The 15,924-nt window shown below is 52.9% G+C and overlaps 3 protein-coding genes across 3 annotated transcripts; all 3 read right to left on the reverse strand.

The window, feature by feature from the left end:
- Nucleotides 1-1,148, reverse strand: CTAM01_09966 (uncharacterized protein; the record flags this gene model as incomplete). Its single annotated transcript, XM_060525982.1, has 2 exons — nucleotides 1-867; nucleotides 930-1,148. The coding sequence occupies 2 exons, from the start codon at nucleotides 1,146-1,148 to the stop codon at nucleotides 1-3; spliced, it is 1,086 nt and encodes a 361-aa protein (XP_060379310.1).
- A 3,394-nt stretch (nucleotides 1,149-4,542) lies between these two features.
- On the reverse strand, nucleotides 4,543-5,808 carry CTAM01_09967 (uncharacterized protein; the record flags this gene model as incomplete). The annotated part of the gene is made up of 4 exons (XM_060525983.1): nucleotides 4,543-4,652; nucleotides 4,702-4,912; nucleotides 5,155-5,375; nucleotides 5,631-5,808. The coding sequence occupies 4 exons, from the start codon at nucleotides 5,806-5,808 to the stop codon at nucleotides 4,543-4,545; spliced, it is 720 nt and encodes a 239-aa protein (XP_060379311.1).
- A 9,520-nt stretch (nucleotides 5,809-15,328) lies between these two features.
- On the reverse strand, nucleotides 15,329-15,813 carry CTAM01_09968 (uncharacterized protein; the record flags this gene model as incomplete). The annotated part of the gene is made up of 3 exons (XM_060525984.1): nucleotides 15,329-15,434; nucleotides 15,511-15,626; nucleotides 15,715-15,813. 3 exons carry the CDS (start codon nucleotides 15,811-15,813, stop codon nucleotides 15,329-15,331), a joined length of 321 nt encoding a protein of 106 aa, XP_060379312.1.
- Nucleotides 15,814-15,924: the final 111 nt, after the last annotated feature.

A 15,924-nucleotide genomic window follows, 5' to 3' on the forward strand; every position in this document is an offset into this window, starting at 1 on the left:
TTACAGTCGCATTGGCTCGCCGTCATAGCCCCCGTAGATCATCGGGTCGCCCATTCCCATCATCACTTCCGGATTCGGACAGTTAAGAACGTGAGGCTTGATGGTGCCGAATTCTGACTCGATCAGGCCTTGGTTAAGCATGTCCATGTTGGTGAGAGCGCCGGGATGTTGGAAGAATTGCTGAGCGAGATCCATTGAAGAGGGTGCTGATTGTCTGGGCATATTCCATTGTTGGTAAGCGTTCATGGGCGGGGACTGATTTTGCTGAAACATGGCGGCGGTGGGATCGATGGGCGAGGCAACTGAGTCTACGTCGAACTCAGTGTATCCGGTAGAGAAGCTTTGCGGAGACATGGTCATGGGGTTGTTGTGGCCGCCAAAGACAGCTTTGCGGTAGTCGGCCTCGAATTCCGAGTGATCAATGTCGGAAGAGCTTGCGCGGTCTGAACGCTCGCAACTTGAGTTAGAATCGACCTCGACCTTCATGGCCTTCTCAACATCGCGTTCCTTTTGCTGTTCCTCCAGTTGGCGCGCCAACTCGGCCAAGCCCGCCTCATCCTCAGGGAACACCGAGTGAACTGGCAAGTCGATATCGCTGTTCGGGCGGATGCATCCAAGCTTCTGGGCAATGTTGTGGATGACAGGCTGTCCTCTATCGTTGAGCTCGGGTTCGCCAAGGTCCCATTGTTGTTGGTTCCTAACCATGGAGTACAACTTATGGACGGTGGCAATGAGGGCGAATTGGGTGTGCTCGAGAACTTCGGCGTAGCCTCTGGGTAGCTGCTTGTATTCCGTCTTCTTGCGAACGCCGGCGGTGCAAACGAGACCATCGTCCTTACACCTTTTGCAGGGGAATTCGCCGTCGCACTAAGTGGAGTCCAAGTCAGGATGGAAGTGACCATGAGGTTGGGTGTGCTAGTGCTGCTTACCTTGGTCTTCTTCATACGACACCTTTCGCAAGCCTTCCATACCCTCTTGTGACGTCCATCGGCAGACATAGCTTGAGAGCTATGATCGTGATGTTGTGTCGCGTTGTGAGGGCTGGCGCGCTTGGCAGTATGGCGGTTGGGCTTGATAGACTTGGAGCTGGAGGAGCTCTTTCTGGGTTTTTGGTCCTCCAAGGGAGGTGTGGGTAGGCCGCTTCCCATTGTGGTGGTGAATGATTACTAGTTAATGGGGTAGTATGTAGTAGTAGTAGTAGTAGTAGTAGTAGTAGTAGTAGTAGTAGTAGTAGTAGTAGTAGTAGTAGTAGTAGTAGTTGTTGTTGTTGTGGTAGTAGTAGGAGGGAAGGATAAGGTGTGGCGATGTGTGGAAGAGGAAGATGTTGTTGATGTAGACCGAGGGGCAAAGTGCGTATAAGTCTGTGGGTGAGGGAGGTGAGAGGCGTGTAAGTGAACTATATAGGATAGCGAGAACGAAGTCGACCCAGTCAAAGGAAGAATCAACCAAAAAGGTAAAAGAGTCGGGATGACACAGCCAAGAGTCCGCGGCGCTAGGGTCAAGAGGGCGGGACAGTAAGCACGGCAAGGTACTGGGATGGAGGGCGTAGACAAATTATTAATGTCGAGCAACAACGGGGAGACGACGGGGAGTAGACGGGGTGCGTCTAATGTGCGCGCGCGAGATTATGTGATGCACAGGGAAAAGGCCTCGGAAGCTTTTGGGGTTGATAGAGTTCGGTCGCTCGCAATGCTAAGGAGGGCAGAGCAAGCAAGCAGTGGAGGTTGAGGAGAGAGAGGAGAGGAGAGGACAGGCAGGGGGGGTGGGTGTGTGCGTTGCGGGTGCTTGGTGCTGATGCTGGTTGCTTTGGTGCGGTACTTTGCCCCGTACCTTTTACGATGCAAGTACGGCGGTACGACGGGTACAGTGGAGGGCAGACAGGGCAGACTAGGGGAGTTCTGTCGGGGAGAGTCTGCTGCTGGAGGAGCTGGAACTGGAGCTGGAGCTGGAGCGAGTGCGGATGCGGTGCGTTAGGTATTCGTAGGACCAGGTAGGTACCTTACGAATAGGTAGGCGGTGGTGTAGGCGTGGGCGTGGGTGTGGGTTCGCTGGCCTGGTCTGCTGCGGGTGGCATTAACGGTCGGCGACGTCTTTATGTCCGAGTGCGCGGGCGGGCCCAGTAGTTATGAAAATGAGACGGCCTCAAGAAGGATCCTGGTTCCGTTTTGTGCTCAATTTGGAGAGTGTGTGTGGTCAACTGGCGACCGTCGTGTATCAAAAGTACGTCCGGTACGTAGCTAAGTTGTGGGATGTAGCTGGTAGTAGCAGCGCGCTAGCAGCCTTTTTTCTTTCTGGTCCCAAGAGCTAGCCGCGAGAAGGTAAAGTCCGCTGCGGAGTTCAGAGAACTGGACGGCGAGGATAGGGATAGGGATAGGGATTGGGATTTGATTTGCAAGCCGGTCGCTGCTTGTGTAAAGTATGGCTTATTTGTTGCTGCTTCCCGCTGTTGATACGGCGGATTGCTGACTGCAGAATGGCGGACGTGTCTCGAGCGGATCTTGTTTGCCGACCCTGTTGTGTGCTATGTGCTGATCCAGGCTCTTGGGGCCTTTCGTTCTTCTTGATCTCCTTTTTCTCTTATTCGTCACCAAAGTCCTTAAATGCTTTTGCGGGCGGGTGGACGCGGGAGAGGATGTGTGGACGTGGTGGTGGATGGCTTGTCTTTCTAGGCTGCTTGTTGGTGTAACAAGATATGATTCTCTTCAATCTTGGTGTGTAAGATGAGACCTAGGGGTTCTTATTTCGACTAGAGGTAATGTTGTTGCCTTGGAGGTAATGAACAGTCTGGATCGATGGAATATTTCTGGGCCGAGATGGTCTTTTTAAAAAAGAATCATTTACACCAGATCGCTGAAGCTGAAGGTATGCAGAGTAGGTATCGACGTCAGGTCGGCGGAGTTAGAACTGTGATGTTGATCAAGGTCCCCGATTCGAAACATGAATAGCTTCTGACTCTGGTGTAGGGGGATCCCAATCAGACGGAACAGCCGACCACATCTTATATCCAGCAAGCAGGGTCACCCACAACTCTGCCGGGATCAAGAGATGGGATCTTTCCAAGCAATGAGGCTTGATCATGAACAAAAGATGACATGATGCTGCGAGTATGTTGACATGGGCCGAGTCTGGACCATTTGCCTCGGGGAACACTCGACAAATCGTGAACGGAACGCTACTTGGTAGGAACCAAGCCGAGTGTACGCCTCATGAAAGTGGGTTGCGCGAGGACAAGGCCCGCAATGTTGCTGTCAACCTTCAAGGGGTAGGTAAGGCAGGTTGAGCGGGTCCGCTCCTGTGACTGTGACTGATCGGTACCTCCAGAGACTTCGGGAGTGGAGGTTCACAAGTCCCCGAACCTGAGTAAGCTCTGCATGGGTGATGGGCCCAAGGAATGGAACGAGATGGTCGACGAAGACACGGGAGAGACACACGCCCAGGCAGACAAATCGCTCCGAGACTGACAAGAAAAAAACCACCCGATCTGTTCTGTGTCTCTCTTTCGAGTGTGCTCATGTCTTACTTGCTCTCTGTTTGCAAACCCCACCCGTCCGTTCGGGACGGTGAAGCCATGTTGACCCCAACGTCTCTTGTCTCTTTCTCTCTCTGACTTCGTAACTGTAGATTCGATCTGGCCGTTTTTGGTGTGAACATGTAGCTGTGTATCTTCCGTTGCGCCGCACCATGCCAACATCGCTGAGCCGCGGACGCCTTCGAGCACGACACCTGGCCAAGGTTCAATGCAGTGAGTCCGATGACCAACACCGGGTTGTTCATAATCCTAAATTTTCTCGATTTGTGCATGCGGCGGAATCTGACGGGGCCGCTGACGGGGCGATCAGGGTAAACTGCAACCCCGTATGCCAAGACTCCGGCCTGTTGACGAGGCCGGCGCCGAGGGCGGGGTCTTGACTTTTGCTGCGCGTTCATCATCGACGATACCGCGACTCTACTGCTCTAGATCAGTAGCTCGGAGCCGTCATACTGTACGATCCTCGAGAGGTTCTGGACTCGAATGGAGACAAGACGACAAGGCATGACTGAATTGATGACGCCAGAGACCGAGTCTGCCAACTGGCATTGCTATGCCTGGTTGGTCCCTGACTGGGAATGCCAATTTGGGCAAATCGACAGGGTGCCAGGGTCGATGAATCATGATGGACCATAACCATTGGGTTGGGCCAAAACCTGTCCAAATTTGTCGCATTGCCCAGATACCTACGCCTTACAGGTACTAACACGGTCTCAATGCTCTCCTGTTCTCCTATCCGGGGCCTAAATTGATCCAACGGCTCTCGTATGCCCGACGGGTAGTTGACGAGGTGCCGCCGGGAGAACTAACTCATCTTTGCGAGGTGCAAAAACGTCCCTTGCCGATAGGGCTCGACCGTGTCAGTTGAAGAGTCGAATGCCTGCAGGACAGGTTCGGAGAACAGACAGTGGCAGACGTTCGAGCTCCCATCCATGCAGGGACTTCCTCTTTGAGGCCAACGGTGCCGACAGCCTCGCGTGGGATGGTCGCCGCGGGCGGACTTTTGTGTCGTCCTAATTCATTCCATGGTGAAAAGATCCCATGCTGTCGGTGCGTGCCAAAGTCTGATATGCGCCAAGAGCGGTAGCTACCAGTCGGCCGAGGTCGACGATGCTTCGGCGAGCTGCATAGAAGGCAGGTTGTACCTGACCGCGAACTCTGTGGGAGCTCACAGGCGGTGCAGCTTAAGGCAGGCTGTTCGAGGTCGACTGACGACAGGAAGAAGAGATACTTCAGGCCAAACTTCTGGCCAGCGCAGCACTCTATGCGGCGGGAGCGTGCAGTGGGATTGAGTCCACCATCAAACCCGTCTGATACCATGACACCGTCCGAGGGTGTAAAGAGTGTAAAGACGTCATGGCGTCTAGTTTCGAGCAGCAAACTCTAATTCAAAGTCAACGATTAAGAGCCGCGATGATGTTTCTCTGCCGACAGGGCCTCGGCCGCTGGCCACTCCCACGGCGGCAGGCGGAGCCAACGGTTCGTTGTTGATCGATCGTAAAGGAAAGGGTCGGGTAGGTGGACTGCTACAAAAGTCCGGCGGCGATGAGGAAAAAGTTGAGAGTTGGAACGGAGGGTGACAGCCTATTCGCCGATGGTGCGCGGAGAGATTGCGGAGCACGGACAAGATTCAAGGTAGCGAGGCCGCTCTGTGGCCCGCTCCTCCGCCGGTGGTAGGTAGGTTCACGGTCAACCGTCGACAAGCCGCCAAGACTGGTCTCGTGAGGCACAGTGCCGTGAGAAGGGACTCGAGAGTCGAGAGAGCTGTTGAGGTGTGCTCTGTACCGCACGGAGCAGAGGCTCGCAAGGCCAGCTCGAGGTGACCAAGGGTTGGTTTGAGCTTGAGCTGTAAGGCGTCGGCATGGGGTCAAGATTCATGCGAAGATGGTCGGCGATGGTAAGATACAATGGTGATGATGGACTTGCGGCGGATCAAGTTGCAATGCATCAGGCTGAACCAAAGTAGAGGCACGGGAGTGGTGGCGGTAGGCAGATACCTAGACTGCTATCCGAAGTGGTTGCCATGATCCATCCCTTCCATGTGGAATATGAGAACCAACAACTGTTGAAGGCAGCTGCCCCAAGTCCCAATAATCCTCACCCGCCACCGCCCATTCGAGTGATCTATACCGTGGCTGCTTCCTGCTTGGGATCCTTGCCTCTGGGATCTTTGGGTTCTTTCTGATGTCTGAGAACGTGGGCGGTGGAGGGCTGACACCCACTTGCTTACTTCCCTGCGTCTTTGCTCCAGCTGCCATGTTGTTCCAGCCGTGGCCCATGTGCCAAGGATCGAAGCTTCCATGTGTGAATAAGTAGTGTGTCCTTCTCAGTTGGTTTAAGAGTGTGGACGGAGTACAGAAACGCAGGACGTCGTTCTCATCCGGGGTAGCTGCATCGGTATCCGTACGAGTACGAGATGCTGTCTCGTCACCACCTCATGTGCGGTGTGGCTGCGCCCAAGCTGTCGGTCCCTTGCTCTTGTCAGGTTGGCCGTATAGGTTCCCGAAACGGTGCCCGGGCGGAGGAGGGCGAGAATAAGCAATGGAGATCATTTTTGCCCGGACCAAAAGCCCCAGGTGCCTAGGGCAAACCGTCAGCTAGGGCAAAATTAGGCTACTTTGTCGTGGAGATGCAAAGCGGGAAACAACCGCGGGCGTGGATGAGGTGCTGTGCGTGGGTGCGTGGTGTGTGGTGCGTGGGTGCCAACAGGCCGGGGAGGAGGATCAGGCACGCATCGGTGTGTCCCACTTGAGGTAAAGGTGTGCAGAGGTGGGTCTTTGGTGGGCCAGGCCCGGACTAAGGTAACTAAGGTACTACGTAGATAACGCTCAGGTAATCGGCGAGGTATTCCCGCCGGATTTAACTGGCAGATTCTTCCTTCCTGTGACCACAAGCGCGATGGATGCTTTCAACGAAATAGTGGACATGCCCCTCACAACTATCAATTCTGCTAAGCACCTAAGGTAGTTTTGCTGCAACTCTCTCTTCTCGCTCATGTCCGCTGCTCAGTCACTATAACCGCATGGCATGCCCGTTGTGACTCATCTACCTTAGACAACCCCCCAATCATGAGGCTGGATACCTTACTCAATGGAACACTGCATTGCTATGGACTGTCTCCAGGGGGTGAGACAATTGTTCCCTTCAGGCACGTTATGATAATCACACGTAACGTTAGCATCATTGTGTTGTCTTCCGTTCCCCCATGCCGATCGGGCCTGGGGCGTAGATCCACGGAGCGGAGATAACATCTCCGTGTAAGTGGTTGCTTACCGACAATCACGTTCGGGTCTACCACATACACAGTAATACCACCTACGTGAACTCTCGTTCACCAACTACCTAGACTATAGCACCATCCAGCCGGTTTTCAAGCTCATCGCGATCGGACTTGACACACCCGTCGCACTGGGTCGTGCCCTTGGTAAACCGAGCCATCAGGGTTCGACCAGGATAGTGTCCTCAGAGAGAAGTATGGCTTCAGCCCAATAAAGCTGCCATAAAGATGACATCTCGACAGCACTAGCAGGGAGTATCCTAGGTATCTACAAAAAAAACCACGGCGAGCCGTCAAAACCACCTCGTGGGCGGCGGTAATAAGCAGCCAACAGCGGGCTCTGTCTCATCGGTCTGTGGCTGACGCCGTCGCCGACTCCAATCGGCTTTGACATGGGACGAATTAGAAATCTCACGGCGGAGGAGCAGAAAAAGCTTAGTTAATCGCCGGACTGGGTGGGATAGATGGTTTGAGGGAGAGACAACCAATCATCCCCGACATTGATTACACAACATCGAGAAATTACGCAGTATGTACCTTAGGTGCTTTGGTATTACCTGGTAGCACGGAGTACGGAGAAATACAGTAGCAGCCGCATCCCACCCACCATTATGCTAGGAGGTACCTACCTTTTTTTTTTCCAACAAACCCCATTCCGTGGACGCTACTCCGTACAAAACAGATAACGTGCAGTGCAGCGGAAGCACCACCCAAAGAGCGGAACATTGTCCGTCGGTCGTGACCTCATCCTCGCTCGTGTACCCCCCCTTTCATAACGACGAGGTGGAATCATCGTGGGACTGTCGAATTTTTCTAGAAGATGGTTCTTTCCCTCCACCGCATAAATGCCGATGGGTCATCTCCGCGTCTCTGTATGGCTTAGTGGAAATCCTGGCCTAACTGACTAATCGGCTACACTGCTGTCAAGTGCCGCATCCACTTGACCCCATTCAGGAAAGTGCCGCTCACACGCGCAGCTGCATCATATAGGTAGGTATTTCAACACCGATCCTGTACGTACCGTTTTCGAGTACGTCCAATCCCGGGCTGTATTCTCCGAGTACCTCTGCAGTCCCATCTTGTCTCCATCGAAACTACCATCTATCTCCATGCATCATCTTCCAGAATCTTAATCTTTGTTTACACTATCTTCGTGCAGCTTCTTCACGTCGCATGACCGTCGGGAATCCCCTCCGCCGTTGAATCCCGCCCGGGAACCGCATGGGTTTGGGTTTCTGATGAATGCCCTTCGATCAACTTCAGCTCAGCATAGCACGGTCCGCTATCGAATGCCTACCTGCTTCTGAGGTGTGATTCTTCCACAACGCGCGCCCGTTTGCGTCGTTGAAATCAACCCAGAACCTTCACAAGGCAACGATCGTCCTGTTTCTCCTGAATCGTCCCCGTCTGGTCTGTTGATGATGGCGACGCCGCCTGCCCGCTGTCATCAAGGGCCACATGTTATCAATAATCTTATGTCCGCCACACCCAATCCGTAGCACGGGGCTACCTACCTACCTTACACTATACCACACTAAAACCTCACAGTAGGGTTGGCTCGGATCAGTATCCGCCAGGTAGCGCAGCCCGCCCAAGCCAGCGGATGCCTCCCGCTCCCCGTCTGGACTGCATTAGCTTTCATAAAGTTATCCCGGGCGATCCTGGGCCGATCATAAGCCAATTGCATCCGCCAGGGCCCAGTAACAGCCACCTCTCGGCAACGAAAGCGGCCTTTCGGCCTCCGACTTAGACTCTCAACCACCGACAGAACAGCGACCCCAAACCCTGGCCCTCCTATTTTGTATTTCTCCTACCGTTTAAGATCCAGACAAGTTGAACCCGGTCTGCTGGCTGCGCCGCAAACCTCCCATCCGGTACAGATAGTGTACATTCGCGACATCGAAACTTCCCTCTCCATCCATCACGAGATCGGGATCCAAAGCTTTGGGATCCCCTGGTCCCCGTCCCGCGGATACCTCCTCATGACCCCCTAAATCATTTCTTTCAGGGTCTTCTATCAAGGGCCTAAGGGAGAAGCCGGAATCTTGAAAATGGCTCACTTAGACTATTCGCCTCCTCTCCCCGCCATCGTGATACCAACGCACCTGGACGCGGGCTGGGGACAGTACACGGTTCTACATGCATTTTTGGTTGCTACCATCTCCTACACACCAGGTCCTGAAACAGGGATATCGTCAGCATCGGATAGACCACTGATTCTTCTGCCCGTGTACCCGCTGTCTTCTAGGCGCTATCCGCCCTACCAGCTTCTCTGAGCGTTAATAGGGCCATCGGTACGCTTCTGCCCAGAAGCGGACTTCGGCCTCTGCTAATTTCCAGTTCGGCCGAGGCTCGACTCCACCAAAAATGGCTGCATGACGTGTGGTCGCATTGGAGCCTCATTGCTTGTCGGCGCGGCGTTGGAGCTGTCCCGCTACACGATACCGACTTTGATTTGGTGTTGGTTCTCGACCTTTGTCGGTCTGAAGGATTTCCAATCAAGCCCCCTCAACGTATCGAGGCTTCCAAATCGATCTGGACAGGCAGTTTCGCGCCTTGAAAATGGCAGCCGGCAAACTAGACTATTATGCCACGATGACATGCACAATGCCTCCCCTTTGTGTCTAGAGGAAATTGGGATGCAAGCGACGTCATCTGAGCGCACGAAACTCTAGCTAAAGCTTTGAGCTATATGCATACTGGCGGAACGTTTCCAGTCTTTGGTCTCACCCCTCGGCCCGTATCTAGACCTACCTTGACAACGCACAAACTTGAGATATCGGACGGGTCGTGGATTCCAGGTGCTGAACGCCGGCTCAGAAGCTAAGGAACCATCATCATGCTAGGCAGCTTCCCTTCACATGGGGTCCCTCCTCTGGTGATTCCGCATCATCCAGGACAAGCTCGTGGGTACCGAACGACGTATGCAGCACCGCCATCTGAAAGCTGATACGCACCGGGGTTGCACGTCTTCCCGTCCCTGGTGGATTGTCGGGGCGCATGATCGCGCTGTCCACACTCAAAATCGACAAGTTGAGTGCTCCAACAACCGAGGCATGTGGGGTTCGCCAGTAGCAAAGTTTTCTGACCGTATGTCCCTTTGGCTGCATACCTACGCAGGTGACAGTAGATTCCGGGGCCGGGAAGACTCGCAAGCGGGATTGCGGAATTGAATATTCACGGATGCCGATATTGTCTTGGCGCCCGGCAGCGGGTCCCGGAGCGGCGTCTTTTGGTGATACCCACGTTCCCGGAGGACCAATTCACAAAGGGCACCAAAGTTGAGGCCGCTGTGGTGTGGATATTCACGAACGGGAGCAAGTACTCTCAACAATGTCACATTACGGTTGACTCTTTGGGCGAACGGAAAGCTGGAGACATGATCGGAACAAGTGGCCCGACTGACTCTATGCGCGAGCCCGCTGCCTTGTTTGCATCGTCTTTTTCTTGGTCGACTCTGCATCCATGGGTCCTGAATCTCGATCTACAACGTTCCTCAATCGTCCTTCCTGGGTATGTTTGGAAGGCAGCTGAATGGCTGGTTGCGGAGCAGACTCGCCGACGCCCGGGCGATAGTCAAGAACGGTCTGACTGTCGAGTCACGCCACCGGCCCCTGTCTGCAAAATATTTGGGGGAGTGGACCTGACCCCCGTTGCTATCTCCGGATGGATTCTGAGATTTCCATGGGCATCTATGCAAAGACTTCCAAGAGACCTGTCGCATTAGAACAGAAGTCACTTACTGTGGTACGAGTTGGCAACAAAATTGGTCTCTTTCAGGTGGGCCAATCCGCCAAGGGTTTGGAAGCGACAGTACGACAAGCAACACGCCCCAAACGATTCGCATGCAAGCACTGATATGGTTTCGTTTGCCTATGTATCCGTATCTTTCGCTCAGTCAGGCATTGGTCGATGCCCTATCGTGGACACATCTATGCCTGGCTAAGCTCCAAGCATCATCAACCAGGGCACGCATGGGCATCTGCCTCGGTCAAGTTAGGCTACAGCCTGTCAGTCAAACGCTGCAACGGTGGGAAGCAGATCTCGGATCTGCAACAATGGCTTGCCAAGCTTTTCCCCTCGTACCTGGCTAGAAATCATGTGTCAGTCTGGTTTCCTATTCCGTCACATTATAAAACGATTTGCGGTTGGTTAACAGTCATCAGCAGTAAAAAGTAGGTGGCTGCCAAGGCAGCTCACATTCGCACGAGTCAAACATGTCGAATTTGCGATCACGAAGTGCGTTCAGACTCCACACGATATCGGATTCTGTTATCAGAACTTTCGAAAGCGCCAGCCTTGGTTGGAGCAGGCAGTGCAGCAACCAACCTCCCATCCACAGAAATACCTCATCGCTACATTACCTCGTGAGTTACGAGAATGGTAATGTATCGCCGGGCAGGCCCAGAGATGAGCATGACAACCCTTATTCACTACGGTATGCTAGTCACCTTCCGCGGCTCAAGCGCACGGCGGTCTAGACAAGGTAACCGTCATCACCTACCCGAATGTCTTCCGACCAAAGTCCGCCCCACTCATGCCGAAAGGGACGCCCGTGGTGTGCGCGTTCTAGTCTTACTGTCGTGAGAATGCAAAATATTCGCAGTGGAGGCCATTGGTGAAATTTCTTGCGGTGGGGATGGGTAGGGCGGCTTGATTTGCAACCAAAAAGTCGTCGTACGATGAACCCCGATCAGTCATCCCGCCGTCACGGAGCAGTGGGGCCCCCACTGTGCATCCTGCCGATGCCCACGCCGGTCTTCTCCCGGCATCTGAAAGCGGCAGAGCGGCGACTGGCACCCGGGTTGGCGTCGCAGCGACCCCAGTCAAATGCATGGCTGGCAACCGGAACCGTTGTTGCCGTGGCCGGTCTTGCGATCGAGATGCGTTCGGGAGTCGGTCGGCGGTGATGGCGCGACCTGCCAATTTCATCGGAAACGTCTCTGAAGAGAGCCTTTCATCCCGTGCCGAAACCGGCGGACTCGGTGCGTTGAATTTGGCAAATGCTCCAACAAGTGGACTGAGAGATTCTACATCGCTGGGCGTTGCATTGCGCCCGACTTGTTCTCGAGAGCCATTCTCGCGAACCCTCGCACAGAACTTCAACTTTACTGAAGCCAGTACATTCGTCTAATGTATCCTTTCCTGAAGTGGTGCCCATAAGCGCTGCAAGTGTCAAGATTCACCTCTGCGTTTTACCACGAACGTGCGTGATGGCACGGATGATCATGGATGACCCCACAATGGAACGAACTCTACTCATTCTGTCCGCGAACAAGTGTTTCCAGGCAGAACTTGTTCGACGTCCCCGACGGGTTGACAGCCTCGGGGCTACCTACCAGCCTACCTAGTTTGGAGGTCCCCGCGGCTGCGCGCGACACTTTTGTCCGCGCACTCACACACAGACACGTTCAATAGCGTTCTGCAGGTTGGACCCTTGATATCATGGTGTTAAACTTAGGGGGAATCGTCGCCCCCTTTCTGTCAAGCATATCGAAACACGTAGTCTAGTATCGTGCGGAAACCAAATTCCGTGGACGAAAGGAAACCCTGTGTTCACTTAAGACGGAGTTTCCACCAAGGAAAGCGGCCGCGTCAAATGATATGCCCGCCCGTCTTCATGTCCGGGCGACCACTCCCGAGCGGAGATCCGCGGGCGATCGGGTCGGCGATTACTGTTTTCTTTACGAGTCCGGGCACGTTGCTCCGGGTTTATGTGTTGTAGGAGATCATCCGCGGCGCCGGTGGGATTGAGAGGCACCAAAAAGTCTAAATCCTGCACATACCAACTTGGGACGGACCTCGGAATTGGGAGCTTGCTGCGTTTCAAATCACCGAGGTTTACATATCTACAGGTATATACGACAAATGAGAGGAGAGAGAAGGGTATGTGAGAAGATAGGTGGCCAGAGCTTGCGCCTCTCTCTCCCTCTCTCTGTGTTGTCTCGTTTTGACTCCCTTAAAGCCTCGGCTCATGAAGGTCCAAGTCCCAGCTGAGAGATTGGGGAAAGAGAAAGGAGGGGGGAAGGGGGGGGCATGAACTGGTCGGGTGTTCACTAAACAGACTGACAACTGTAATTTTGATCGGAGATTGAAGGTTCGTCGTAAGTGAGAGCAACTCTAAATGTTGATGGCTGGGGTGTACGCATGTTTATTTGGATCGTCATGGCCTTTTTCGTGCTTTTTTAACGCGCTTTGCTGAACGGTGATGTCTGTGTGTTGTTTGTCGGCGACGAATCGATTACTGTTTTTGGTTTCAAGACCTCGGCTGTCTTTTAATCTTAAGCTTTGGGAGGGAGGTTAGGGAAGGTGAGTTTGGTGAGTGAGCGAGGTGAGCACTTGGCAGACAGGTATCCCTCCGGCGGGATTGAGATGGTTTCGGGGCTGTTGTTGGCGACGGAGGTTATTCGAGTTCTCATTTTTTGTGTTTGTTTTGTAACTATATCGTCTGGTGTTTTTTTGCTTCGAAACATCGACGGCATCCACCCTTCTGGCCCCATACCGCGTCTCTTGTCGTTGGTGATGAGGCGGAATTGCTCTTATTTTGCGTTACCGTCATGTTGAAGGTTTTCTTTTTTCTCCAAAGTTCGCCGAGGCTGGTGATGAACATGAGGATACTTGGCCAAACCTTTCCGAGTTTGATTCGTGTGCATCTAGTCTCTATTGTGCCAAAGCTTCTTTGGGTCATTTGCGGCGATGCTGTTGTCGTTGCGGCGGTGGAAGTGTTTAGAATAGGATCCCGGGGGCGAACGGCTTTCCCCCGGAAGGCCGGTGAAGACCGGCCGTTGGCGATGAGACGAAATGATGGGCGTTTGCTTTACTCATTCTACTTCGGATGACGGGGCAACGGTTGGGCGTACTGTTCAATGATGACGCTTACCGTACGTCGGCTTTTTGCGTTGGCTTCTCAACGGCCTTGGCTTCTTCTGGGAGAGACTTCGTGGTGGTGGGTTGTTTCCGACAGGAGTGAGTTGGATATGGTCAAGCTGGATGGGTGGAGGAGGTTTTGATCTATCTCGGGGCGTCATTGTCTTGAGCTTGCATCCGAGGTTCTTGTTAGCGCGATGTGTTGCCACCCCTCTTTTGGGGTTGTCCGTCGAGGAATTTTGCTCTGGGGGCTGGAGGGAGGGAGATGGGGTTGAGCGGGTTTTGTTGTGTCGATTGACCTTCTTGACCTTGTCACGGATGGCCATGTCTAGGTACTGATGATGGTAGATGGACTTTTCATGCGTGATTATTACTCGAGAAGGTGTTTTGATAGTTTACAAGTAGTTCTACTTTCTCGACATTCCAAATCGGGGTGATGATGGTGATGACATTGACGATCAGCTATAGATCTAGACGTTCTGAGCTTCTCCGATACCCCTTCGACGTCAAGATTTCGGGTAAAGTTCTTAGTTACATATCATCTGGAGCAAGAAAGACAACCCTCATCATCACTTCACCTCGTCGCTTTGACCTTTATAAGATGAGGGAAGTCTTGTATCATTTTTGATAAACGCTCTGTGAAGGTGATCAATTCGACATTATCGAGACACCAAGTCCGTCGCATCTTGAGTTTAGGGGAATCTGTCCGTGAGCACGTGTGTTTCACGCTCAACAGGTTCCTTGTATTTCGTCCCTCCACCAGACTCCCCAAAAGCAAAAGGTTTTGGTTACCCTATAACGGTGATTACACTGGCGCGTCTCTGCCAGGGTTGCATCGATATCTGAACTTCGGTAGAGGGACCATTTGGACCTGCTGAGCATTAACGAGAAGACGGTGGCGGGCATTACGGCGAGCATAGTGATCATTGAAAGGATAGACCCTTGCGTCCAACGATGGTATTTCTGTCTAGACAGAATGCCAGTAACAAGTGTTGTAGAATCTAGGCATCGGCCCGGCCAGTAGTCCACATAATTGCATGTCAAAGTTCATTTCATGGGACCAAGTTGCTTCGCCTGCAACTATACTGGAGCATGGACAGAGAGAAACCCGGCTGCCGATTGCGTTGAAGGTTGTAAATAGCAGCGAGGCACGTCATAGAAGTCCAGATACGTTGTGAGAGTGCTAGAAGGAGTGTTTGGTGACAAACCTCTTACCAAGACTTCGGGAAGGCAATGTATTGGGTCCCCGGGCTGCCCCAGATTATGACGTTGTAGGTTTTACAACTATGAGCCCTGGGTTCTCCAAGGGTCAGAGGTTTCGATTTGAATAGGCCTCCAAATCGATAGATGTTTCCTACTGCCCCTCTATGGCAGCTAGCTGGAGCGTGCTACTATGCCGGATGACGTGCTCAGAGATGCTCGGTAGAAAGCATCGTTGAATGGCCAGTTTCATTTCGCTGGTAGTTAATCGTAACAAGGTCCTCAAAATGGAGACAAAACCTTTAATCTTCTGGAGGGAAAATGATATGCTAGGCCATATTGAATACCTGGGGCCTTTCTGCCGTCGTAGCAATGAATGAATGGATGTTTCAACAGCAAAGCAGTACTTCATAACCTCATGTTGAAATTCATTTGGATATCTATACGACCAGCATCTAGAACTCTGCAGACACAGCAATGAAGCCCGTCGCCTTGCCCTCGGCAGCCTGCTTCATCAGCTCCTGGTAGATGGGGTCCTTGGTCTGGTAGTACTCCATATCCCTAATCACCAACATCGTCGGTTAGCCACAAGTTTGCGTTTCCGTTCAAGAACGAAGACGGGGAGGCGGGTACTAACGCTTCGCTGGCAAACGTAATCTCGTAAACGACGGACCATGCCTGGGAACCCGGGACGTCGGTCAGAACCTTGCACTTGCTAGCCTTTGAGGCGACGAGGTACGTTGAGCCATCCTCCTAATGATCCCGAAGAAAAACCACAAAGTTAGCAAAGCATGTCTCCTCAGATCTTTCATGGTGGGTAGATCCAAATATTGGGATTTACCTTTTTGCAGTCGTTGACAAAGTTGCTGAACCTCTTCACCGCCTCATCTTGTGCAGGGCCGTCTGCGAGCGCAATGAGTCCGATTCTGGTGATGGCCATTGTTTTGTATGCGTTTGCTATTCAAAGGTTTTGAAGTCTGATTTGTTGGTTTTTGGTGTTGGATGATTCAAGGCCAGCCGCTGAAATTTATCCGTGTAGAGTATTCTCCCG

The sequence above is a fragment of the Colletotrichum tamarilloi genome, assembly GCF_030869305.1.
Source record: "Colletotrichum tamarilloi strain Tom-12 chromosome Unknown Scaffold_43.1, whole genome shotgun sequence".
NCBI lineage: Eukaryota > Fungi > Ascomycota > Sordariomycetes > Glomerellales > Glomerellaceae > Colletotrichum > Colletotrichum tamarilloi.